The sequence below is a fragment of the Babylonia areolata genome, chromosome 2 (assembly GCF_041734735.1).
Source record: "Babylonia areolata isolate BAREFJ2019XMU chromosome 2, ASM4173473v1, whole genome shotgun sequence".
In the NCBI taxonomy this organism is placed as follows: domain Eukaryota; kingdom Metazoa; phylum Mollusca; class Gastropoda; order Neogastropoda; family Buccinidae; genus Babylonia; species Babylonia areolata.
This window is the reverse complement of record NC_134877.1, coordinates 12968402-12994468: the sequence shown is the minus strand read 5'-3', so window position 1 is coordinate 12994468 and position 26067 is coordinate 12968402. Positions and strand designations below refer to the sequence as shown.

Below are 26067 nucleotides of genomic sequence, written 5' to 3'. Positions count from 1 at the left end.
CATTTATCATCTGCTGACACATCATGGCTACAGGATCATCTCCTGCAAACACCACTTTCATTTATCATCTGCTGACACATCATGGCTACAGGATCATCTCCTGCAAACACCACTTTCACTTATCATCTGCTGATACATCATGGCTACAGCATCATCTCCTGCAAACACCACTTTCACTTATCATCTGCTCACACATCATGGCTACAGCATCATCTCCTGCAAACACCACTTTCATTTATCATCTGCTGACACATCATGGCTACAGGATCATCATCATCCATGACAATGATGATACGATCACTGTCAGCAGTAATGAAGCTAATGACATGAAAACAATGCTGATGATGAAAAACAGGATGATGATGAAATAAAAGACCACTTCTCTTGAAAGGAGGTGTGTCTCAGTAACTTCACAATGACCCATGCCAAAGGAGATTTAGCAGATAAACTTTCCCAGACTTTACAATGCAATCATCCGTGTCTGATCCTTTGAACATAATCTACAACATTGACATCATTTTTCTGTTTGTGTTTCGAACACAGTTCCATTATCTTCAGGAGACAGAAGTATGCAGACATTGCATGACTACCTGATGAACGAAAACAGTGAAGGTAAGAAGCTCGAGGTAAATAATGCAGCTTGACGGGCGCCACGGCCAAACGGTTGAGAGTGCTGGATAATTACCTAAGTTTCCTGATTTCAAATCCCAGTTTTGGAGCATAAGGTGGGCAAAGAGTGGAGATTTTACCGATCTCCCAGGTTAACATAAGTGCAGACCTGCTTGTGCCTGCACCCTGCAGAAGATCAAATACGCATGTTAAAGATTCTGCAATCCATTTGGAATGTTATAGAAACAAGAACATACCCAGCATGCACACCCCAAAAACCAGAGTCTGGCTGCTTAAATGGAAGAGTAAAAAAAAAAACAACAACAGTCAAACAAGTAAAATCCCACTCACACACAGAGTGAACATGGGAGTTGCTGCCCACGAATGCAGAAGACGAAGAATCAGGAGAAGACAAAGAATTACGAGGGAAACGCAGCCTACCTTGAGGGCATCGTTGGCCAGCTTGTAGAGCACAGGCAGGTCCTTCTTGAAGTCCTGCAGGTTGCGGTACCAGGTGGTCAGCACCTCGTCCCCAACAGGCAGGTGGGGCTTCAGCTGTGCTGCTGCCGACTGCCACTCAATCACCTTCTCCAGGGCCTTCTTGATGTTCATCTGCACCGCCACACAGCAAGTCCATCATCCGCACTGGTTTGTCACACAACACGTCCATCATCCGCACTGGTTTGTCACACAACACGTCCATCATCCGCACTGGTTTGTCACACAGCAAGTCCATCATCCGCACTGGTTTGTCACACAACACATCCATCATCTGCACTGGTTTGTCACACAGCAAGTCCATCATCCGCACTGGTTTGTCACACAACAAGTCCATCATCCGCACTGGTTTGTCACACAACAAGTCCATCATCTGCACTGGTTTGTCACACAACAAGTCCATCATCTGCACTGGTTTGTCACACAGCAAGTCCATCATCTGCACTGGTTTGTCACACAGCAAGTCCATCATCCGCACTGGTTTGTCACACAGCAAGTCCATCATCTGCACTGGTTTGTCACACACAAGTCCATCATCCACACTGGTTTGTCACACAGCAAGTCCATCATCCGCACTGGTTTGTCACACAACACAGTCCATCATCTGCACTGGTTTGTCACACAACAAGTCCATCATCCGCACTGGTTTGTCACACAACACGTCCATCATCCGTACTGGTTTATCACACAACACATCCATCACACAACACATTCATCACACAACACATCCATCATCTGCACAGGTTTATCACACAACACATCCATCACACAACACATTCATCACACAACACATCCATCACACAACACATTCATCACCCTCACTGGTTTGTCACACAACACATCCATCACACAACACATTCATCACCCTTACTAGTTTGTCACACAACGTATCCATCACACAACACATTCATCACCCTTACTAGTTTGTCACACAACGTATCCATCACACAACACATTCATCACCCTCACTGGTTTGTCACACAACACATCCATCACATAACACATCCATCACACAACACATTCATCACCCTCACTGGTTTGTCACACAACACATCCACCACATAACACATCCATCACACAACACATTCATCACCCTTACTGTTTTGTCACACAACGTATCCATCACACAACACATTCATCACCCTCACTGGTTTGTCACACAACACATCCATCACACAACACATTCATCACACAACACATCCATCACATAACACATCCATCACACAACACATTCATCACCCTCACTGGTTTGTCACACAACACATCCATCACCAGCACATCCATCACGCTTGCCAACACACACTCAAACACACCCCAACACACACACACACATTTGTTTTTCACAAAAGAGACACTTTCTCATACAACTTTTTCATTTCCTGAATTTTTACACAAAAACACTAAAGAAACAAACCCAAAAGAAGAAGAAGAAGAAAACACAATGGTAATGTCTCTCTCTCACCTTCTTGAACAGCATCTGTTTCCAGTCCTTGATGGTGTGCTGAGAGGCCTCCACGTACTTCCACAGCTCCTGCCTCACGTCCATCTTCACCGTCATCTCGTTGAGGAACTTGAGGTTGTAGGGCTCCCCTACGATGGTCTCTCGCCACTGACTGGCCTCTCTCAGCTGTATCTGGGTCCTGAAGAACTTCTCTCGCAGCTGTCAACCCACACACACACCAAACACAGCCATGTCGTGCACCACAACCTGCTTCCATCTGATCATAAGAGACTGCTGATGACAAAAACAATATCTCGGGCACCAAGAGCCATCACGTCCCTTACAAAAAGGCTTGACTGAAAGTCAGGATCACAATGGTCAAACTTACCATTTTTTTTGGGTGTTTTTCCTGTATATCTTTCTTCATTTCAAGCATTCGGCTGCAGTAGCTGAATGGTTTGAGCACAGGATTCTCACCTGAGCTTCCTGAGTTAAATCCCCCATTTCAGTGCATCTGGTGGGTTAAGGACGGAGATTTTTAACATCTCCCAGGTCAGCATATGTGCAGACCTGCAAGTGCCTGAACCACCTTTACGTGTATATGCATGCAAAAGATCAAATACACATGCTGAAGATCCTGTAATCCATGTCACCATTAAGAGAGTTTCAGAAAGAACACACCCAGCATGCACACTCCTGAAAGTGGAGTTTGGCTGCCGACATGGTGGAGTAAAAAATGGTCATACATGTAAAAGAGCACTGTTACATATGGGTGAACATGGGGGCTGCAGCCCATGAAGCACGGAAGAAGAAGATTTCAAGTGTAATCAGTTCCTGCAACACGTGCCCCTCCCACAGCACTCACTTCCTTCATGGCTCGCAGGACCTGCAGTGGGGGCTGTGTGGGGTCCAGGAAACAGCCTGACGTCGCCTGCTCCGCTAGAAGACGGGCCTCTCTCTCCAGAGTCTGCAGACACACACACACAGCGCTGTCGTCATCCACAGTCATCAAACAGTCCACCATTTCCCTTACCTCTGAAAACCAAGAAATTAACCCTTACATGATGAACAGTTCAACAAAGTTTTGAATTTATGAACTGTATCGAACATTCATTTTCACACAGTAAGCAGTCTTTTCTTTAAAAACATTAACATTGCTGTTGTTTTTTCTGCATTCTATTCACTCAGAAAATCAATGTGAATTGTTTGTTCAGGATTCACCCTGACTGCCAACACATGCAAGAAGCAGCAGCCACAAACTGGGGAACAGTTTCTGCTGCCTCCCATAGATATTGGAGACTTTGTAGTGAGCAACCAGGGATCACATTATTGGAACAGATGGTGGAGAATATTAGTTAACAGCTTTATACATAGCCAGCTAAATTGGCAACTGCACCTCAAAACATTCTTTCAATTTCATTAACATAACATTTTTTTAAAGAGCGTATCTTACATGAAAACTTTACCTGTTCTAAAAGACAAAAAACTGTTTCAATCAAATTTCATAAGATTCAGATTGTTTCCACATAAGAAGTCAGTGCAAATTAACTATTTATCAAACACTCTCACAAACATGTGCAATCTCTCTCTCTCTCTCTCTCACACACTGATTTCCCCCCTCCTCCCCAGCATTACTGGTGGCACTTGCACTTTAAAATGTTCAGATAAAAAAATAAAACAATGTAAAAGAAACAAACAAAGCAAGCAAAATAAAACAAAACCGCATGGAACTAAATCAAAACAATGCAAATCTGATCAACATTAAATATTTTACAACTCAACAAAATAGTTCAGGCACAAATTCCCCCAAAAATCTTATCAATATTCAATAACAAATCTGAACAGTATAGATACAAATACAAAAAGAAATATTCAAAAAGTAAAATAAACGTAGAAAGAACGACAGGAATATAACAGGGTAGAGAGATCAATCCCCCCACCCCTGAACAAACAACAGAGCTCAGTAAAGGCTGTTGAAAATGTACTGCCTCATTCAACAAGCTGTAAACATACCACAGAAGGACACACAAAGTCAAGTGCGTGCAACGAAAAAACACAGACTTGTCACCTAAACCCACGTTCCATCATCTCTTCAGCAGGAACAAAAAAATTTTCAACCAGTCACAGAACAAATTGCTGATTTTTTTTTTTTTTTATCAGGACAGTGGGAAAAAAAAGTGTTACCCATGAAAATGCTGCAGTACTATTTCAGAGTCAGTGCTTGCGAGGGAAAGCACAGGCTTGCCACCCAAATAAAACCATGCTCCACAGGTATGGGCAATAACACTGTCAGAACTATGGACCAGTCCATGCCACACCCCCACATACAGAAAGAAAGGCAAAGAAAAAGACAGAAAGGAAACAAAAAGACATGACTCAGAAAGATTAACTTTGATGTATCATATCTACCACTTTATTTCTCTCTCAAAAAAAAAAAAAAAGAAAGAAAAAGAAAGAAAAAAAAAAGAAGAGTACCATCTATGTAGAAGATATCACATCCTTTTTCTCACTACTGCATCCCGGTCAGAAGTGTCACCAACAGTCTTCCATTCAATGGGGAAAAAACAAGGGAAAGTAGCAACAACTGCACCACAAGCAACGCAGATATGCACAGAGTGATGCTTTGCAGCTGATCGTCGTGAATGACATCATTTCCAATAAAATAACAGAGGCACAATGAAAGAGAAAGATATCAGACCCTTGATTGATACACATGATTTGTAAGAGAACTGGCTTTAAAAAAAACTGATGGTACCTGTAGGATGCATTTCTACTGACTTTTGCTGTAGATAAACTAGATATGCTCTGCTTTCTTCTTCCTACATCATTGCTTTGGCAGTGTCATTCATTCACGTCTACATCAGCTCCCCACTGGTGAAATTAAAAAAAAAGTTCCCTCCAATGGCTTCATTGTCAACAATGAAAACAATGATTTACGAATAAGCCTCAGCCTTTATCTGAAGTCACAGTGGTCAAAGGCAGAGACAACAGAAGCCCAGTGTGACAAAATGGTGACCAAACAATACACTAATACTCTGAGGTTTGAGGTACCAAACTCGTGTCCATATATGTATCAAATGGAATACATCTATCAACCAACCAAAGCCAGACTTTCACCGACAGGGGTTACCAAATTTCAACAAACATCATTCTGGGAATATTATGATAATACTCCAGACACATGCAGACCTGTCTTGAAAACAATGCTGACACAGCTGTGTATTTCTATCAAGAAATGTCATACCTGTCTTCAAAATACTGATAATTTAACTGAGAACATTGTCTATTCATAGTAAATCATGCTAAGATTTTGCAAATAGTAGTGGTTGTTCAGTTATTCTGATATTCATTTCATAATATTCATTTCCCTCCTTCCCTCCATCCCCCAAGCTTTTACTGTTATTTAAGACTACTTGTTGCTTTGCGAGTGTGTTGCTTTTACTGTGTTCTGGTCTTCTGTAATATGCAGCGGTGTGCATGGATGAGTGGATGATCAACGCCACTACAATATCCTGTCCTTTGATATTAGTGCAATACATTCTCTCTGTCTCTTTGTTTCTCTGTCTTTGTCTGAGCCACAATTATGAAATTGAATAGTGTATTGCATATAACAATGTAGAAAGGGACAAGACAGCACATAATCCTTTGGGGCCTCAGATTCTGCACACATTTGAAAGAACAGAGATGCCAAGATTTATTACCAGCCAAAAGGAACATTTCTAATAACACAATCACAGGCATGTGCACATACATGATTCACAAATCTGTGCATATGCACGCAAGTATACAAACAGATGATGCATGAGCACACACATACAGGCACACCCACATACCATGCACATATGCATGTGTGTGTTTGACACTGTACGCACACACACAAGAGCACAAGTATGTGTGTGCATATCCCATACAAGAACATGTATGTGATATATGCAAGTGCATACACCCATGTGCACACAGCCACACAAACATCCATGTACACACACACCGCACACACAGACATACACACACACACACACACACACACACACACACACACACGCAAAAGTCTTCATACATTTTAAAAATTTTGCTACTCTATTTTCCAAGCCATCTCCACTGCACCACCCCCTCACCACTAACACGCAAACCGGTTTTGTTGCAATCCCAGCACTAGCAGTCTACTGGAAACTGTCAATGTTAGGTCACAATCAACCATCTACCAGAGGAGCCCATGCACTCTTAACGCAATGTTCACTGGTGGATCTTATGATATGGTGTATGCAGGACACCAACCAAGACCTCCTTTGATGACAATAACTGCTAAATTAATCACGGAGCCATACTGCATAAGTAAGAATCTTTGCAGAAATGGAGACCATCACTTCATCCCTCCAATGACACACCCCATCAACTGACCCCTCCCCCTCCCCCACACCTTGTGCACCCACACACTCTATTTGAACTGAAGAGAAAGTGAGAGAGAGAAAAGCACTGCATTCAAGAATAAGCTGTGTGGCACTTTAGAGCATCCCACACATGTATTAACAGGAATAATGTCTTGTTTGATTTCTAAATGGAACATCATTTTGAAATTTGCATTCATTGAAGATTCCATTTAAAACTGATGGAGGTCAATCTTCTCTTCTGCGTATAAATTACATCTACCTCAGATAAAAGGAGATTCTCAAAATGAGTCAGTTCTAGCAAAGATAAAAGGCCTATTTAATGTAAAAAATCAGTAGAAGACTTTGGACTTTCCTGACACACTTGCAACAAGAAAAAAAATTCCCCAAGAAACTGACCAAAATATGAAAGCACAGCACTAACTGAGAGATCTCTGGGCTAATGAGGAAACTACTTTAAGGTGGACACAACGTGGAATAGCCTCATGCTTTAAAAACCTGGCAGTTGGGTAATGATTATAGAACCCCACACATTAAACTGGAGATGTCTGTGCATTAAAGCAGTTATACTGATTTAAAGTATGAGCCTGGAACAATACAGGGTGCTGCCATATTGGGCTTGGCTCTCCAGAAAGGAAACAGAAAGAGGTAAGACAGGTGTTCACTGATCCAAAATGTAGGCCCATCACTTTCATCGTTTCCGAAAGCTGTGACAGTCAAATCATTGTCTCTGTAACATGCGCTTTCTTCAGTCATGATGGAGCGGGCAACACATGCAGTTTCCACAGTGGAACTCACAACTTTGAACTGTCTGTGTTGTTCATGTTTCAGAGCGGCTGTTCTAACTGTTCTTCCATAAACTCAGGTTCAGAATTGTAAGGAACTAAACTAAAATTCATGCCAACACAGTCTTTGCACATCATTCTTTTCTTTTCTTTGGAAAGTCCTTGCACAGTATTTTTTAATGAATTCATTTCAATCTGCACCACAATTATTAAAGGCATTACAACATAAAAAAAAATATTACAACTGAGGATGTGAAAAATGATATCCACAAAATAGTGAAAACTGGATAGTATGACTTCATACTGGATTCACGAATCAATGTTTTCAAAATATTACATGCACCAGATTTAGAGCACCTTAATCAACTATTAGAAAATACACCCCCCAAAATTACACATGATCAAACATACAAAATTATGCATGCACACACGCTCAAACAATAAACACTCACACACATACTTCTCACACTGTTACACTTTAACACATATGCACACACATACATCCATGCATGAGCTTGTGCATATGCACTTACACACACATGCACACACACACACACACACATACACACACACACACACAAAAAATCCACATGCACACATGTATACATAAACACACATACAAAAATCAGTACCAATGAAATATCTTCCTTGGAAACAACAAGAAGAAAAAATTGAAAAAAAACAAGAACCATCAATAAACAGGTGGAACAAATCACTGAAGAGTGGTGACCATGCAGCAAGCAAAGAACCAACACAAGAAGCCCCAGAGCCAGTCAGTGCCCTGTGCATGAGTCCACTGTGTCCCAGGACAGAAAGGGAACAAGGGCGATGCATGGTGAAACCATTGCAGTGACCAACGCACAACATGCCGGAAGAGCTTGTGAGTGTGATACCAAAACAGATAGATAACAGTCACCAGCAACTTACTCTCTCAGTAAGCAGAACTGATGGAACAGGACAACATGATAAATTAACACCAAAATATCTCACATGCACTCGTTGCAACAACAAAAGAAAACACCTTACTTTGAGTTCTTGTCAAATTGTAAAGATCGCAGTTTTCCACATTACATCACTCTTTCTCTTCCATCTATGTATAAGGAAAACAGATGCACACGTTTGCTTCTGACAATTCATGTTCGATAATGAGAAACTAAATGTCAGTATCAAGTTAGCAGCCACACAATTATAATATAAATCTCTTTTGTAAAGTAGTCATGCCACTGTTAGCATTAAGTTAGCAGCCACACAATAATTAGATAAAATCTTTCTTTTTTAAAGCTAGTCATACCACTGTTAGTATTAAGTTAGCAGCCAAACAATTATTATACAATTTCTTGTATGCTAGTATGCAACTTAATCAACACTCAAAAGAAATTTTTTCTCGTTAACAGACAGTTTCAAGGATAGAAATCTGATGAAATGTATGTATATGTGAAAATGCTGGACAAAATGACAGTCCACAACTCTCTCGATCCAACCGTCTTTCACAGTCAGTCATGAAAATGTATGAAAATTCTGGATTGAATAATACAAACATTAAAAAAAATTCAGTGCACAATGTCACATGACAATTTCCATCAGAATTGGTGAAGGAAAAAGAAGAGGGTTAACAAGACAACGGTCCATAACTGCCTCGGTTACTAATGACCAATGACTGGAATGTGCAGGTGAAACAACTCACCTGGAAGGTGGTCTCCAGCTCCTGTGTCATGAGCGGTGTCTGTGTGTTGATGAACTCCCCTGCGTCCTGTGTCTGCATCAGGAAGGCTTCCCACGCTGCCCACACCCCCTCCTCCACCTTCTCCTCTTCTGGCGTCAGCTGGCGGAAACTCATGCGGATCACCTGAGACACACCACAGTTTTAGTTTCTTTAACTCACTCCAGATGATGGAACGCTATAGCATTCCTGACGTAAGGTAGCATTCCGGATGATGAAACGCTATAGTGGTTTCGACAATTAAAATTTTTTCCACGTTTTCCTCATGGGGTAGCACAACAATCACAGCTACACCGGGCACTGCGAACATATCAAGGGTCTAATGGAAAGTTTCTTCATGAGATTTCGTAACAATACACTCCACAGCGAGCCAGCAAGTTCAGGACCCCACATGACAAGCTAATCTGCATATGTATTGAAAATGGTGTTGCAGGTGATACAAGTGGAAATTTTTGGAGCAAACTAGATCATGGCAGCGGCTTTTACTGCTGCTGAAGTGATTGAAATGCTTCAAACTGAAGGTTTCAACATCAACGAGGATGATGAAGACATTGAATAAATTATCTGCAATGAGAAAGCTACCAGCAAGAAGTTACTGATAGTGACTCAGCTTCTGAGAACAGTGAAGAGGAAGGGGGGTGGGCGTTCACATGACGTGAGGAGAGAGGTCAGTGGGTCAAGTACAGTGAGTTTCATTCAGTTACTTTATGTTTTGTATTTTTTGTGATTTTTTTCCTAACCCTAACAAATGGGTCATCTGTAGGGAAAAGCAAGGGAGAGAACTATGGAGTGAGTTAAGGAGGCATCACTGTGTTCAGACAAATCTTTATATACTATACCATATCTGCTAGGAAGATGCCTGACCAGCAGCATAAACCAATGTGCTTAGAAAGGCTTTGAGTGCATGCATATATATTTGTGTACCTATCAGAGTAGATTTCTTCTCCAGAATTTTGCCAGAGGACAACACTTATGTAGCTATAGATTCTTTTTGTTGTGTGACAAGTGCAAGTGCATGCTGCACACGGGACCTCGGTATATATTATCTCATTCGAATGACAACAAACTCAGTTTGATTTTTTTGGTCAAACTTGGGAAAAAGGGTGAGACCAGGATTCAAACCCAGACCATCTTGGACACTCCACTGACCCATGAGTGTCTTCACCATTCTCCCACCTTCCTCCAGACACACGACAAAACAGCATTTGGAAGAATGTCTACAACTTTCTGATCTGCTGAGAAAAGGACAATCTTTCACTGTCCGCTTGCACAATAATCCATCCTAACCAGAATCCAAGGAAAGAACAATGCATTTCCGCTTCCCAATCTACTAGAGATACCTACATACACTTTTAAAATCTGAAGAATTATATCACTTTGTGTATCAGCATCAATGAAATCAGACTCTGCATGAACGCTTCAGTTATTAAAACCCAGTCACTGAATATAGGAAGTGGCAGTCTTTTTGCCAGGAACAACCCTTTTGTTGTCATGGGTTCTTTTACGTGCGCTAAGTGCATGCTGCACATGGGACCTTGGTTTATCGTCTCATCCGAATAACTAGCATCCAGACCACCACCACTCAAGGTCTAGTGGAGGGGGAGAAAATATCGGCGGCTGAGCCATGACTCAAACCAGTACACTCAGATTCTCTTGCTTCCTAGAAGGACGCGTTACCTCTAGGCCATCACTCCACTTGTGTGATTACAAGAGTAAATAATATACTGAACACAACTTACAGGCAAAAGAAACATGCATGCTTACACACGTCAGTGTGTACACACACACACACACACACACACACATCACACATCACACAAATGACTGACCTCATACAATGACTTGATGTACTCCACACGTTGCTGATACTGCATGGTGTTCTTCTTGTACTGCTGGTAGTTTTTGGCAAACTGAGCAAATGACTCCACTGTCTCTCGCTTGTCTTTCATGTTCTGCAATGGAAAGGGATACATTTATTGATGGGATGCTAAACACTCACACAATTACTTTTTTTTATATATCTTTCTAACATTTTAAAGTCCACACGTATGCAAACTTTATGTCATGTTAGTAAAAAAAAAAAACAACCCAAAACTAGTTTAGTATCCATTGACAACAAAAATGCAAGCTTTTGCTTGTAAATTTCCTTTAACCCTTGCATCGCCAGCTATGTTCAAGCTGCTAACAGCTGCACAGTATAGCTGAAAACCAGCTGTGCAGCAGGGCAGCTAGTGGGAATGTGGGGTAGTGGTTTTTTCGCTGCTATGTGGCACGAACTCTTCTCCACTGTGACTGTCAGCAGCAAAATTATTTTCTTGCAGCTTGCAACACTCAAAAAGTGTGGTTGAAAGCAAGTGCTGGTTACAATCTGAACTGGTTGAAGAACTCGCCATTGTTCAAACTAAGTTTATAAAAGCCGCTGAAAATTTCTCCAAACTGCACGAGAGTTGGTTCAACAATGAGAAGGATGTTTCTGGTACATGTGGCAGGAAGTGCTGGTTAAGTTTGGTGTTATTTATCAAAGAGTAGTCCAAGTATGTTAATTCTAATGATCAAGTCGCCAACCAGCGCTAGCAGTGTTCTCCCAACAAGTCACAATGCGGCGACTGTGGTGTTCTCGCTGTAAGTCGCGAAGCAGCAACTAAAGCGACTAAAGAGTTAAGTTTCTCAAATACTGACAACTAAAACACAACAACAAAGAAATAAACAAACAAATCCATTAATTCATGTGAATAAAAACAATTACCTGGGAAATGACTTTCATTTCGTCCACAAAGCTGGAGGCCAAGCTGCGGGCCTCATCGGCCACAAAGGTGATCAGCTCCTGGTAGATGTCGTTCAGGCGTGGCAGCAGCCCCTCATGGATGGCTGAGCAGTCCACAAAGAACATGCCGTTCTCCGAGGTAAAGCTGCGGTCAAAGTTGCGAACTTTCTCGGACCACTGTCTCAGTTCTGTCAGTTTTTGCTGAAAGGAGCATTAGAAAAAAGAAAAAAGTTGTAAGCTCCAAACCAAATACAGATAATAATGATAATAATAACAATAATGATAATAATAATAATCTATCTTTACATAGTGCTTTAACACAAGCAGAAGCAAACTGTAAGTCCTTTAGAAATCCAATACTTGAACTGGGTGGAGTCAGCACATAAGATGAAGTAGAAACATATGAAAACAGTCATTAGAGTTAAGTCATTGATATCATAAAAGCACAATTTACGAGACCCTCAAAGTAACATATTCTCGATGCAACAACTATTACACTTTATTTGCTCACTTGACAGAGTTGGTATGACACTAAATGCTTTCAATAACAGACAATAATAATTTTCAAACATAACAAAGGATATCAAAAAAACAACCATACATTAACAAGTGAAGGCCTGTCTAGGATATCACTACAATACAAAAATAATAACTAAAGACTCAAATGACACATCAAATCAGCATTACCAAGACCTTAAACTTTCATATGCGTGTCATTGAACACAAACCACAAGGTCATCAGGGTAACACAAAATGTCAGAATTATGCACAGAGTACCTCAATGGTGAAAGCAGCTGCTCCCCTGAACTCTTTGACGGACTTGTCGTTCCAGCGGCGGCAGTAGACATGGATCTCGTTCAGCCAGTGGTTGAACTCGCAGTAGGCGTCCACTTCATCCAGGGCAATCTGCATCAGGGTCTGCTGCACCTTCAGGCATGCCTGGTACTCCGTGCTGCGCAACACCGCCACGCAAAACATGTGATGCTCTGTGATCAGTCAACAGGCTGAACAGGCAGTCAACAGTCGATGGGGGCAATAGCCGAGTGGTTAAAGCATTGGACTTTCAATCTGAGAGTCCCGAGTTCAAATCTTGGTAAGGGCGCCTGCTGGGTAAAGGGTGAAGATTTTTCCGATCTTCCAGGTCAACCTATGTGCAGACATGCTAGTGCCTGAACCCCCTCCGTGTGTATACGCATGCAGAAGATCAAATAGGCATGTTAAAGATCCTGTAATCCATGTCAGCGTTCAGTGGGTTATGGAAACAAGAAAATACCCAGCATGCAAACCCCTGAAAATGGAGTTTGGCTGCCTAAATGGCAGGGTAAAAATGGTCATACACGTAAAAGCCCACTCATGTACATTCAAGTGAACATAGGAGTTGCTGCCCAAGAACAAAGAAGAAGAAGTCAACAGGCAAAACATGTAATGCTCTGTGATCAGTCAAAAGGTGAGGCATGTGACACTCTGTGATCAGTCAACAGGTAAAACATGTGATGCTCTGTGGTCAGTCAACAGGTAAAACATGTGATGCTCTGTGATCAGTCAACAGGTAAAACATGTGATGCTCTGTGGTCAGTCAACAGACAAAACATGTGACACTCTGTGATCAGTCAACAGGTAAAACATGTGATGCTCTGTGGTCAGTCAACAGGTAAAACATATGATGCTCTGTGATCAGTCAACAGGTAAAACATATGATGCTCTGTGATCAGTCAACAGGTAAAACATGTGATGCTCTGTGATCATCAACAGGCAAAACATGTGACACTCTGTGATCAGTCAACAGGTAAAACATGTGATGCTCTGTGGTCAGTCAACAGGTAAAACATGCGACACTCTGTGATCAGTCAACAGGTAAAACATGTGATGCTCTGTGATCAGTCAACAGGTAAAACATGTGATGCTCTGTGGTCAGTCAACAGGTAAAACATGTGATGCTCTGTGGTCAGTCAACAGGTAAAACATGTGATGCTCTGTGATCAGTCAACAGGTAAAACATGTGATGCTCTGTGGTCAGTCAACAGGTAAAACATATGATGCTCTGTGATCAGTCAACAGGTAAAACATATGATGCTCTGTGATCAGTCAACAGGTAAAACATGTGACGCTCTGTGATCATCAACAGGCAAAACATGTGACACTCTGTGATCAGTCAACAGGTAAAACATATGATGCTCTGTGATCAGTCAACAGGTAAAACATATGATGCTCTGTGATCAGTCAACAGGTAAAACATGTGATGCTCTGTGATCATCAACAGGCAAAACATGTGACACTCTGTGATCAGTCAACAGGTAAAACATGTGATGCTCTGTGGTCAGTCAACAGGTAAAACATGCGACACTCTGTGATTAGTCAACAGGTAAAACATGTGATGCTCTGTGATCAGTCAACAGGTAAAACATGTGATGCTCTGTGGTCAGTCAACAGGTAAAACATGTGATGCTCTGTGGTCAGTCAACAGGTAAAACATGTGATGCTCTGTGATCAGTCAACAGGTAAAACATGTGATGCTCTGTGGTCAGTCAACAGGTAAAACATGTGATGCTCTGTGGTCAGTCAACAGGTAAAACATGTGATGCTCTGTGATCAGTCAACAGGTAAAACATGTGATGCTCCGTAATCAGTCAACAGGTAAAACATGTGATTCTCTGTGATCAGTCAACAGGTAAAACATGTGATGCTCTGTGATCAGTCAACAGGTAAAACATGTGATGCTCTGTGGTCAGTCAACAGGCAAAACATATGATGCTCTGTGATCAGTCAACAGGTAAAACATATGATGCTCTGTGATCAGTCAACAGGTAAAACATGTGATGCTCTGTGGTCAGTCAACAGGTAAAACATATGATGCTCTGTGATCAGTCAACAGGTAAAACATGTGATGCTCTGTGATCAGTCAACAGGTAAAACATGTGATGCTCTGTGGTCAGTCAACAGGTAAAACATGTGATGCTCTGTGATCATCAACAGGCAAAACATGTGACACTCTGTGATCAGTCAACAGGTAAAACATGTGATGCTCTGTGGTCAGTCAACAGGTAAAACATGCGACACTCTGTGATTAGTCAACAGGTAAAACATGTGATGCTCTGTGATCAGTCAACAGGTAAAACATGTGATGCTCTGTGATCAGTCAACAGGTAAAACATGTGATGCTCTGTGGTCAGTCAACAGGTAAAACATGTGATGCTCTGTGGTCAGTCAACAGGTGTGACTGTTGACATTCAGAGATGCCAATCCATGTCAAGTGTTTGTAGGAAATTTTCAGGAAATTTGGTAGGAACACTCGGACTCCAAGTCACATCAGCAAAAATACCTTTCATCTACAAGGCATACAAACACTTGGGCCCACCTGCAACGACTGGCTGCTTCGACTAAGCTGACTAGTCCACTCAGTGCTGTTTCAATGTAAACACACATGCAATTAGGTGAGCTTTGAGCGTATAGAGCTTGGTCTCTGATTGAGGATAGGCACCATATGGGTATCCGTGTGTTTGTAAAGTGCTTACAGCTTGGTATCTGATTGAGGATAAGCACCATACGAGTATCAATGTGTTTGCAAAGTTGCAAAGCACTCAGAGCTTGGTTTTTCAATTGAGGATAGGTACCATATGAGTATCCTTGTGTTTATATTGTATGAATGATAGTCAATCCAACTATGACCATCAGAACAGCAGAAGAGGCAACTGCTGTAGCAACTATCTGGACAAGAATTTGATTATAGTGGAGAGTGTCTTGCCCAAGTTTCATCCCCACTCTCTCGGCCAAGAGGATTTTAGGACAATCGGCGTTGGGATAGTTCCCAAAGGCCAACTACCCCCAAAGGCTGCAGCACTAAAAGCCAGCGCAATCTTGCCTCCTAGTTTGAGATTCATAGTCCTTCACAAAAGACTAAGCTGTAAATTATTTCCCACTGCAAAAGAGAAACCATTGATGATACAGCTCTCACTTTGCAGTTGGCCCAACTGTAAACTTATGTCAATCTGTGATATAAAGCTGTGTTGGGCCTGACAGGAGATGAATGATAAGTGCCCAAAGGCAGTTTCTGTTGGCTCTACCAAGGAAAGCAGTCTATTGTGTGTTTGTAAAGCACTGAGAGCTTGGTCTTTAACCGAGGATAGGTGATAAGTATCCATGTGTTTGTAAAGCACTTACAGCTTGTTCTCTGACCACGGACAGACGTGACAGAAGTATCCGTCAGTTCGTAAAGTGCTTAGAGCTTGGTCTCTGATTGAGGATAGGCACCAAATGAGTATCCATGTGTCTGTAAAGTGCTTAGAGCTTGGTCTCTGATTGAGGATAGGCACCAAATGAGTATCCATGTGTCTGTAAAGTGCTTAGAGCTTGGTCTCTGACTGAGGATAGGCACCAAATGAGTATCCATGTGTCTGTAAAGTGCTTAGAGCTTGGTCTCTGACTGAGGATAGGCACCAAATGAGTATCCATGTGTCTGTAAAGTGCTTAGAGCTTGGTCTCTAATTGAGGATAGGCACCAAATGAGTACCCATGTGTTTGTAAAGTGCTTAGAGCTTGGTCTCTGATTGAGGATAGGCACCAAATGAGTATCCATGTGTTTGTAAAGTACTCAGAGCTTGGTCTCTAATTGAGGATAGGCACCAAATGAGTACCCATGTGTTTGTAAAGTGCTTAGAGCTTGGTCTCTGATTGAGGATAGGCACCAAATGAGTATCCATGTGTTTGTAAAGTACTTAGAGCTTGGTCTCTAATTGAGGATAGGCACCAAATGAGTACCCATGTGTTTGTAAAGTGCTTAGAGCTTGGTCTCTGATTGAGGATAGGCACCAAATGAGTACCCATGTGTCTGTAAAGTGCTTAGAGCTTGGTCTCTGATTGAGGATAGGCACCAAATGAGTATCCATGTGTCTGTAAAGTGCTTAGAGCTTGGTCTCCGATTGAGGATAGGTACCAAATGAGTATCCATGTGTCTGTAAAGTGCTTAGAGCTTGGTCTCTGATTGAGGATAGGCACCAAATGAGTATCCATGTGTCTGTAAAGTGCTTAGAGCTTGGTCTCTAATTGAGGATAGGCACCAAATGAGTACCCATGTGTTTGTAAAGTGCTTAGAGCTTGGTCTCTGATTGAGGATAGGCACCAAATGAGTATCCATGTGTTTGTAAAGTACTCAGAGCTTGGTCTCTAATTGAGGATAGGCACCAAATGAGTACCCATGTGTTTGTAAAGTGCTTAGAGCTTGGTCTCTGATTGAGGATAGGCACCAAATGAGTATCCATGTGTTTGTAAAGTACTTAGAGCTTGGTCTCTCATTGAGGATAGGCACCAAATGAGTACCCATGTGTTTGTAAAGTGCTTAGAGCTTGGTCTCTGATTGAGGATAGGCACCAAATGAGTACCCATGTGTCTGTAAAGTGCTTAGAGCTTGGTCTCTGATTGAGGATAGGCACCAAATGAGTATCCATGTGTTTGTAAAGTGCTTAGAGCTTGGTCTCTGATTGAGGATAGGTACCAAATGAGTATCCATGTGTCTGTAAAGCACTTTGAGCTTGGTCTCTGATTGAGGATAGGCACCAAATGAGTATCCATGTGTCTGTAAAGTGCTTAGAGCTTGGTCTCTGATTGAGGATAGGCACCAAATGAGTATCCATGTGTCTGTAAAGTGCTTAGAGCTTGGTCTCTAATTGAGGATAGGCACCAAATGAGTACCCATGTGTTTGTAAAGTGCTTAGAGCTTGGTCTCTGATTGAGGATAGGCACCAAATGAGTATCCATGTGTTTGTAAAGTACTTAGAGCTTGGTCTCTAATTGAGGATAGGCACCAAATGAGTACCCATGTGTTTGTAAAGTGCTTAGAGCTTGGTCTCTGATTGAGGATAGGCACCAAATGAGTACCCATGTGTCTGTAAAGTGCTTAGAGCTTGGTCTCTGATTGAGGATAGGCACCAAATGAGTATCCATGTGTTTGTAAAGTGCTTAGAGCTTGGTCTCTGATTGAGGATAGGTACCAAATGAGTATCCATGTGTCTGTAAAGCACTTTGAGCTTGGTTTCTGAATGAGGATAGGCACCAAATGAGTATCCATGTGTCTGTAAAGCACTTAGAGCTTGGTCTCTAATTGAGGATAGGCACCAAATGAGTACCCATGTGTTTGTAAAGTGCTTAGAGCTTGGTCTCTGATTGAGGATAGGCACCAAATGAGTATCCATGTGTTTGTAAAGTGCTTAGAGCTTGGTCTCTGATTGAGGATAGGCACCAAATGAGTATCCATCAGTTCGTAAAGTGCTTAGAGCTTGGTCTCTGATTGAGGATAGGTGCCAAATGAGTATCCATCAGTTCGTAAAGTGCTTACAGCTTGGGCTCTGATTGAGGATAGGTACCAAATGAGTATCCATCAGTTCGTAAAGCGCTTAGAGCTTGGTCTCTGATTGAGGACAGGTACCAAATGAGTATCCATGTGTCTGTAAAGCGCTTAGAGCTTGGTCTCTGAGTGAGGATAGGTACCAAATGAGTATTCATGTGTCTGTAAAGTGCTTAGAGCTTGGTCTCTGATTGAGGATAGGTACCAAATGAGTATCCATGTGTCTGTAAAGTGCTTAGAGCTTGGTCTCTGATTGAGGATAGGTACCAAATGAGTATCCATCAGTTCGTAAAGTGCTTAGAGCTTGGTCTCTGATTGAGGATAGGCACCAAATGAGTATCCATCAGTTCGTAAAGTGCTTACAGCTTGGTCTCTGATTGAGGACAGGTACCAAATGAGTATCCATGTGTCTGTAAAGCGCTTAGAGCTTGGTCTCTGACAAAACACAGGTACTGTTATAAGCATTCAGATCAGTGAATCCAACACAAAGAGCGCCACTCACTCCATGGCCAGCTTGTCCTCCAGACTGGCGTGAGACAGAGGGTTGTACTGCCCCAGGAACCCCTCCCCCTCCACCGCCAGACCCTCATTCTTCCTCGAGGTCAACACGAGGTCAGGGGTCGCTATTCCCAGGTCATCTTCAAGCTTGGTGGGAGTAGCTGTCACAGAACAGAAAAGTCATACAACAATAAAATCTCCACAGTTACGGACACATAAATGTAACCCAGAAAAGGAAATTCCACTGGCAGCCATATTGCAAGAAAATGTTTTAAAGCACCTGTTTGTTTTTAATAGCCTCTGATAAGTTATACTGCTTTTTTATGCTGCTTTTGGGCCATACATTGATAGCTCCCTGTGGACCGCCAGTGCTGGGACTGTGGCAGATGAACCTGGGTGCGGCAGTCCAGGATAAGTGCCTTGGCAATAATGCCAGTGAAATAGTGCGGGGGGAAAAAAAGACTGGTAAAGTTTTTGTTTAGGATACTCTCAAAGCCGCAGCAGCATTCCTGGAAATTCCATTTGAAACAACAAAGACATGCTTTACAAACAGTTCTTGACTGATCTGAGTGTACTTGTTTTCAGCCATTGATATTGTTAATCCCATACCTAGTGGTTCAGTTGTTCTTACCAGTATGAGGGAAATGAGGGACAGGCTATGGTAATTTTTCTTACCAATAGTACACCTGTTCTTTCCAACAGTACACCTGTTCTTACCAATAGTACACTTGTTCTTTCCAACAGTAAACTTGTTCCAACCAATAGTACACTTGTTCTTTCCAAGAGTACACTTGTTCTTACCAATAGTGTGCTTGTTCTTACCAACAGTACAATTGGTCTCTCCGAACGTACACTTGTTCTTACCAATAGCACGCTTGTTCTTACCAATAATACATATGTCCTTTCCAAGAGCACACTTGTTCTTACCAATGGTGCGCTTGCTCTTTTCAACAGTAAACTTGTTCTTACCAATAGTACGCTTGTTCTTTCCAACAGTACACTTGTTCTTAACAATAACACACTTGTTCTTTCCAACAGTAAACTTGTTCTTACCAATAGTAAGCTTGTTCTTTCCAAGAGTACACTTGTTCCTTCCAATAGTTCACTTGTTCTTGCCAACAGTACAATTGTTCTTTCCAAGAGTACATGTGTTCTTACAAATAGCGTGCTTGTTCTTACGAATAATACACGTGTCCTTTCTAAGAGTACACTTGTTCTCACCAATAGTGCGCTTGTTCTTTCTAACAGAAAACTTGTCCTTTCCAACAATAATCTTACTTCAAAGAGTACATTTGCTCTTACCAAAGTCCTCAACAACAGTACACTTGTTCTTTCCAACAGTGCAAAACTCTTGTCCTCACCGATATGAGGCAGGTGAGGGATGGGGAAGTTGTCGTCCATTGCCGTCCTGCTGCTGACGGGGGCCGTTGCCATAGACACCTCCTGGTCGGCCATGCTGCTCTCCGCCGCCCCCTCCCACACCTGCGACTCCCGCTCCGACGTGATGGCCGTCATGCTGTCGTGCTTCCGAGAACTGATCTGTGACGCTGACATGCTCTTCAGGTCCAGGTGGGTCTGACTGCTGGACGTTCTGCAATAGAACAGAATAGAATAAGAATGGAGTAGAGTAGAGTAGAATGCAATATGCATAGAATAAGAATAGAATATGCCTTTATTACAAAGTGTACCGTTGGTCACAAGGAATACTGGGGGGGAGAGTACATTAAAAGTAACAAATGTAAATTGAAAATCATATGTAAACACAGATACAGTAGAATTTTGGACACATACATGTGCACAACAATATGAAATTGTACATGCACATGCGCACATACACACTCACACACACACACACATGCACACACACATACATGCACACACACACACACACATACACACGCGCGCGCGTGTTTAAATATAAGCCACACATCACATCTTACATATGGACAGGGCTGACGACTAGATCTTCAGGTAAATGGTTGTTGATTGCACAGTTCTCTTTAATCATACTGGGCTTGTTAGAGAGACAGGGCATTGACTGCTTTGAGGAAAAAGCTACTGGCAAAGCGATTGGTTTTGGTCCTAATACTTCTGTACCGACGACCTGAGGGGAGCATCTCGAAAATCCCAAAAGCTGGATGTGCATGACAACTGTCATCAAACTCACACGTCAGTACTCCTTGGCAACATGGATGCCATGGGGGAAAACAAACAACCCACAGATATAAAAACATTACAATTTGAAAAATAACATAAGGTTAGAAAAAAGTTAAATCAGGGCAGTGAATTCATCTCCGCTGTGTCCAGGGCTCGGCATAGGAAGGTGGGGCCTAATTCTGCTGTTTTATCCTTCCCCAACCAAAGTCAGGTACACATTCACACCTGGGTAGAGTGAGTAAAGTGTCTTTCCCAATGACACACCACCATGCCAAAACAGGGCCTCAAACCTTGTTTACTGCTGGACGCTGGATCAGAAGTCCAATGCCTAACTATTTCTGCCACAGTGCCACCTCAAAACATAACATACCCAAGGATATAAAAACATTTCAAGTTGTCAAAAGCACAAATACACACACAGAAAGAGACCCCAAAAAATCAAAGATATAAAATCATCATTATAAATTATCAACAGCACAAACATATACACGGAAAGTGACACACATAAACAAAAATTAATGTTGCTTACCAGTGTTGCTTTTGCTGTGTGAACAGAGAAAGGCTTTAGTCTTCTAGACAGTGCTATGATGTCAGCGATTTACCCATTTTGATAGTGGATCAGAAAAGTGAGCGAATGTGTAGTTTGTGTGGTGGTCACGTACTTGGGGTCTTGACTCTGCTGGACAGAGTCCTTGTCCTGCGGGTCACTGACAGACCCATCCATGGGGATGCTTTTGCTGCACAGCACTGCGGGGATGCCTCGCAGCGTGCTGTTCAGGGTGCGCTGAAACTTTTCTTTGGATGGAGACAAGCACAGCACGTCTGGAAAAGATTCATTTATAATGATAATAATAATATATTGTACTTATATGGTGCAAACTCCTCATGTGTTGGGATCCAAGTGCCTCACGTGAGACAATACATATACAACAGTGCATTATACCACACAAGAGCACATGAGGACACAGAAGAGGAAAAGCAAAATCAATATACACCAATACAATACTAAAAATTGCAGATATTAATAATTGCAGGAAAAAGGCACAAAATACACCACACACACACACACACACACACACAAACAGTGCAAACACACACACACACACCCACACACATGCAGGAATACTTGATTGAAGGGGGAACACAATGGGAGTGTAGAGGGTGGGAGATAGACCAGGGACTATACTTCGTCACATCCAAAAGCCATTTTTGAGTTCCGGAGGAAGAGAATTCCAAACAGAAAGTGTTTGATCCTGAAAAGCCATTTGACCAAATGTCTTTGAAGAGACTTTGGGGACTCAAAGGAGCTTTTGTCCATAAGACCTTAGAGAACGGGATGGAATGGAAACATGTAAACATTACTGTCAAATCTTGTCAGTTATAACTACAAATTATAAGTTATTTTTCTGTTCTGATACAAAACCACAACTATTCTGTTACCATGTTTACACCCTATCTGTGCACTTTAAGCCATATGCTCACATCCATAAGAGGAGAACACTCGACTCTTTCATCCCAGTCTTTCCACTGGAATTCCTAGCACTGTGTACGAACTGGCCTGGGGCTGAAAAATCACACTATCTATTCCTTTGCAAATTCGTTTCATTTCGTTTCTGATGAGATCCAAACCCTGTCTATATCTGTATCTCTTTCTCTGATCAGATCCAAATTCTCAACTTCTCCATTGTCAATCCATATCATTTTACCACAGTGTTTCTGACATTCACTGATGACATTTTACTGAATTTTCACTAAATCATAAGAACCAAACAAGCGCTTCCGCTTCCATGCTCCACTCATTCAACCCTGTACCTGCCTGACAGGTGGGCACTGCTGATCACCATTCCTCACCTGAGCCTGCCCAGCAGGCAGGCAAAGAAACCTGTTTACTTAAACTGCTTTGTCACCTCATTGTTATTCATTAAACTGCTAGGTAAGGGAACTAACTTGAACTTAACTTCCTTCTTCACTGGCATGCGAAGTTTTGCTCCAAAATTCAAATGATTAATGTGGTTTTTATCCAGTTTTCCGCATCGATATGGTAAAACATTAAAGATTTCCTGCTTAGTAGGTGCTCGATGAAATTATGATGGACAGGTACAGATGCTAGAACTGTGATGAACGCACCCTGCTTGTTGAAGACGAGGTTAGCCTTGAAAAAGCCATCGCGGGGAGCGTCGGCCCCAATGGCCAGCACGTCGCTTGTGAAGGCCTGCACCTGCGTCTTGGTGATGTCAAACAGGTGCTCCACCACCATCTGGTCCACCAGCTTCACAAAGTTCCCCAGCCGACTGACAACACACCACCAACATTCCAGATTCAGTTTCCTTACACTGCTTTTGGGGTATGGAGGATTGCAAACAAAAGAACAACATATACACCAAAATCAATAACTGAATTGTATCAACTATCAACTACACTCATGTTGCAAATACAACGTAAAATTCTCAAAATGTATACACATGTTCAGTGCAAACCAGAACAATCTATAAAATTGCTTTTAAAACCACATCACACAGTTCTCAGAGTTCTTCCATTTCTTCTTGTTTATTTGTTAACCTACATCATAACCTTTCACATACAAACTAAAGCTGACTGTTCGTCCACATTTTAGATGACCTTAAAGCAGACATTCATGCTACAAATAGTAATAGATTATCTCATGACACTGAAGACTATATGAGGAGTGATGGCCTTGAGGTAACGCGTCCACCTAAGAAGCGAGAGAATCTGTGCATGCTGGTTCGAATCACGGCACAGCCCCCGAAATTTTCTCCCCCTCCACTGGACCTTGAGTGGTGGTCTGGACGCTAGTCATTCAGATGAGACGATAAACCAAGGTCCTGTGTGCAGCATGCACTTAGCGCACATAAAAGAACCCACAGCAACAAAAGGGTTGTTCCTGGCAAAATTCTGTAGAAAAATCCACTTCAATAGGAAAAACAAATAAAACTGCGCACAGGAACAAATACAAAAAAATGGGTGGCGCTGTAGTGTAGCGACGCGCTGTCCCTGGGGAGAGCAGCCCGAATTTCACATAGAGAAATCTGTTGTGATAAAAAGAAATACAAATACAAATACACAGTGCACTCATGGAGAGGTATTTTCCTGGAATGTCCTTTCCCCAAAAATGCAAAACGTGAAAGAAACTGAGAGAGGGCCATTACTTAATAAAAAAAAAAAAATTCAGATTTTCTAATAAAAAGTTCTTCAAAAGCAACTACGAAAACAACCTTTTCAAAAACTGTAGATAATCGTTCAAAAACTATTCTGGGCTACCGTAACAGTTTGATGATACTTACCCAGTCTCTCTCTTTGCTTTCTGCAGATTTCTCTCCCTTTCCTCTTTCTTCACCTTCTGCAGGTGCAGGGAGTCCTTGGTGCTGCAAAGTGACATCATGCATGGTTACACTGCACATCTGTCTTTGACATGGTTACACTGAACATCTGTCTTTGACATGGTTACACTGCACATCTGTCTTTGACATGGTTACACTGAACATCTCTCTTTGACATGGTTACACTGCACATCTGTCTTTGACATGGTTACACTGCACATCTGTCTCTGACATGGTTACACTGCACATCTGTCTTTGACATGGTTACACTGCACATCTGTCTTTGACATGGTTACACTGCACATCTCTCTTTGACATGGTTACACTGCACATCTGTCTTTAACATGGTTACACTGCACATCTGTCTCTGACATGGTTACACTGCACATCTGTCTCTGACATGGTTACACTGCACATCTGTCTTTGACATGGTTACACTGCACATCTGTCTTTAACATGGTTACACTGCACATCTTTGACATGGTTACACTGCACATCTGTCTTTGACATGGTTACACTGCACATCTGCCTTTGACATGGTTACACTGCACATCTGTCTTTGACATGGTTACACTGCACATCTGTCTTTGACATGGTTACACTGAACATCTGTCTTTGACATGGTTACACTGCACATCTTTGACATGGTTACACTGCACATCTGTCTTTAACATGGTTACACTGCCCAACTCTCTTTGACATGGTTACACTGCGCATCTGTCGTTAACATTGTTACACTGCACATCCGTCTTTAACACTGCTCTGTAGCAACATCAAGGTCATGGTCACCAAACTGAAGTTAAAAGATGATTTAGAGTTTGACGTCTACAAAATACCAATCAGGATGTTTGCGTAAAAGAATTAACATATATTTGTAAGAAAGCCTGAATAAAAGTTTCCCTTCATGTTTCAGAAAATTAAGCTCTCATACCAGCAGTCTTTTGCTTGGTTCTCAAACAAGAGATGTACAAAGAGCATACCAGGACAAGTGGATGGCAATTACTTCAGTCAATTATATATCTGAAAACAGTGTAACCGTGATATCTGTGAATAATATAATAATGCAAGTTTTCTATGAACTTTTATCTTTCTCTGGCAGATAGATTCACAGCTGCACTCATGACAGCTGGAAGTTTAAGAGTGAAATGGGAAACTCAAAGATAAAACCAGGTGTGGGCGCTGGCTTCTCGCCCATGTTTCCTGATTCAATCCCCATTGCACATAGTGGGTAAAGGGTGGAGATTTTTTCCAATCTCCCAGGTCAACATATGTGCAGACCTGCTAGTGCCTGAACCCCCTTTGTGTGTATATATGCATGCAGAAGATCAAATATGCATGTTAAAAATCCCATAATCCACGTCAGCGTTCAGTGGGTTAAGGAAACAAGAACATACCAAGCATGCACCCCTCTGAAAATGGAGTATGGCTGCCTACAAGGTGAGGTAAATAAACAGAAACAGTCATACATGTAAAATGTTACATGTCTATGTGAGTGTGTGTGACTGAAACCTGATGTAATGACATAGGAAATGAAT

General features: G+C 41.9%; 1 protein-coding gene across 5 annotated transcripts in view; it reads right to left on the bottom strand.

Moving 5' to 3' along the window:
- The window catches only part of LOC143297916 (dynein heavy chain domain-containing protein 1-like), a 186789-nt gene that overhangs the window by 138743 nt on the left and 21979 nt on the right, over window positions 1–26067 (bottom strand). For all 5 annotated transcript variants that reach the window (XM_076610490.1, XM_076610509.1, XM_076610526.1 and 2 more), the window contains exons 16-27: window positions 24497–24577; window positions 23322–23485; window positions 21857–22016; window positions 20399–20628; window positions 19042–19198; window positions 12980–13154; window positions 12185–12403; window positions 11268–11390; window positions 9403–9564; window positions 3414–3515; window positions 2570–2767; window positions 1051–1221 (exon numbers count right to left, since the gene is read on the bottom strand). In XM_076610490.1, the coding sequence (XP_076466605.1) occupies window positions 1051–1221; window positions 2570–2767; window positions 3414–3515; window positions 9403–9564; window positions 11268–11390; window positions 12185–12403; window positions 12980–13154; window positions 19042–19198; window positions 20399–20628; window positions 21857–22016; window positions 23322–23485; window positions 24497–24577 (1942 nt within the window). The remainder of the gene's footprint in view (window positions 1–1050; window positions 1222–2569; window positions 2768–3413; window positions 3516–9402; window positions 9565–11267; window positions 11391–12184; window positions 12404–12979; window positions 13155–19041; window positions 19199–20398; window positions 20629–21856; window positions 22017–23321; window positions 23486–24496; window positions 24578–26067) is intronic.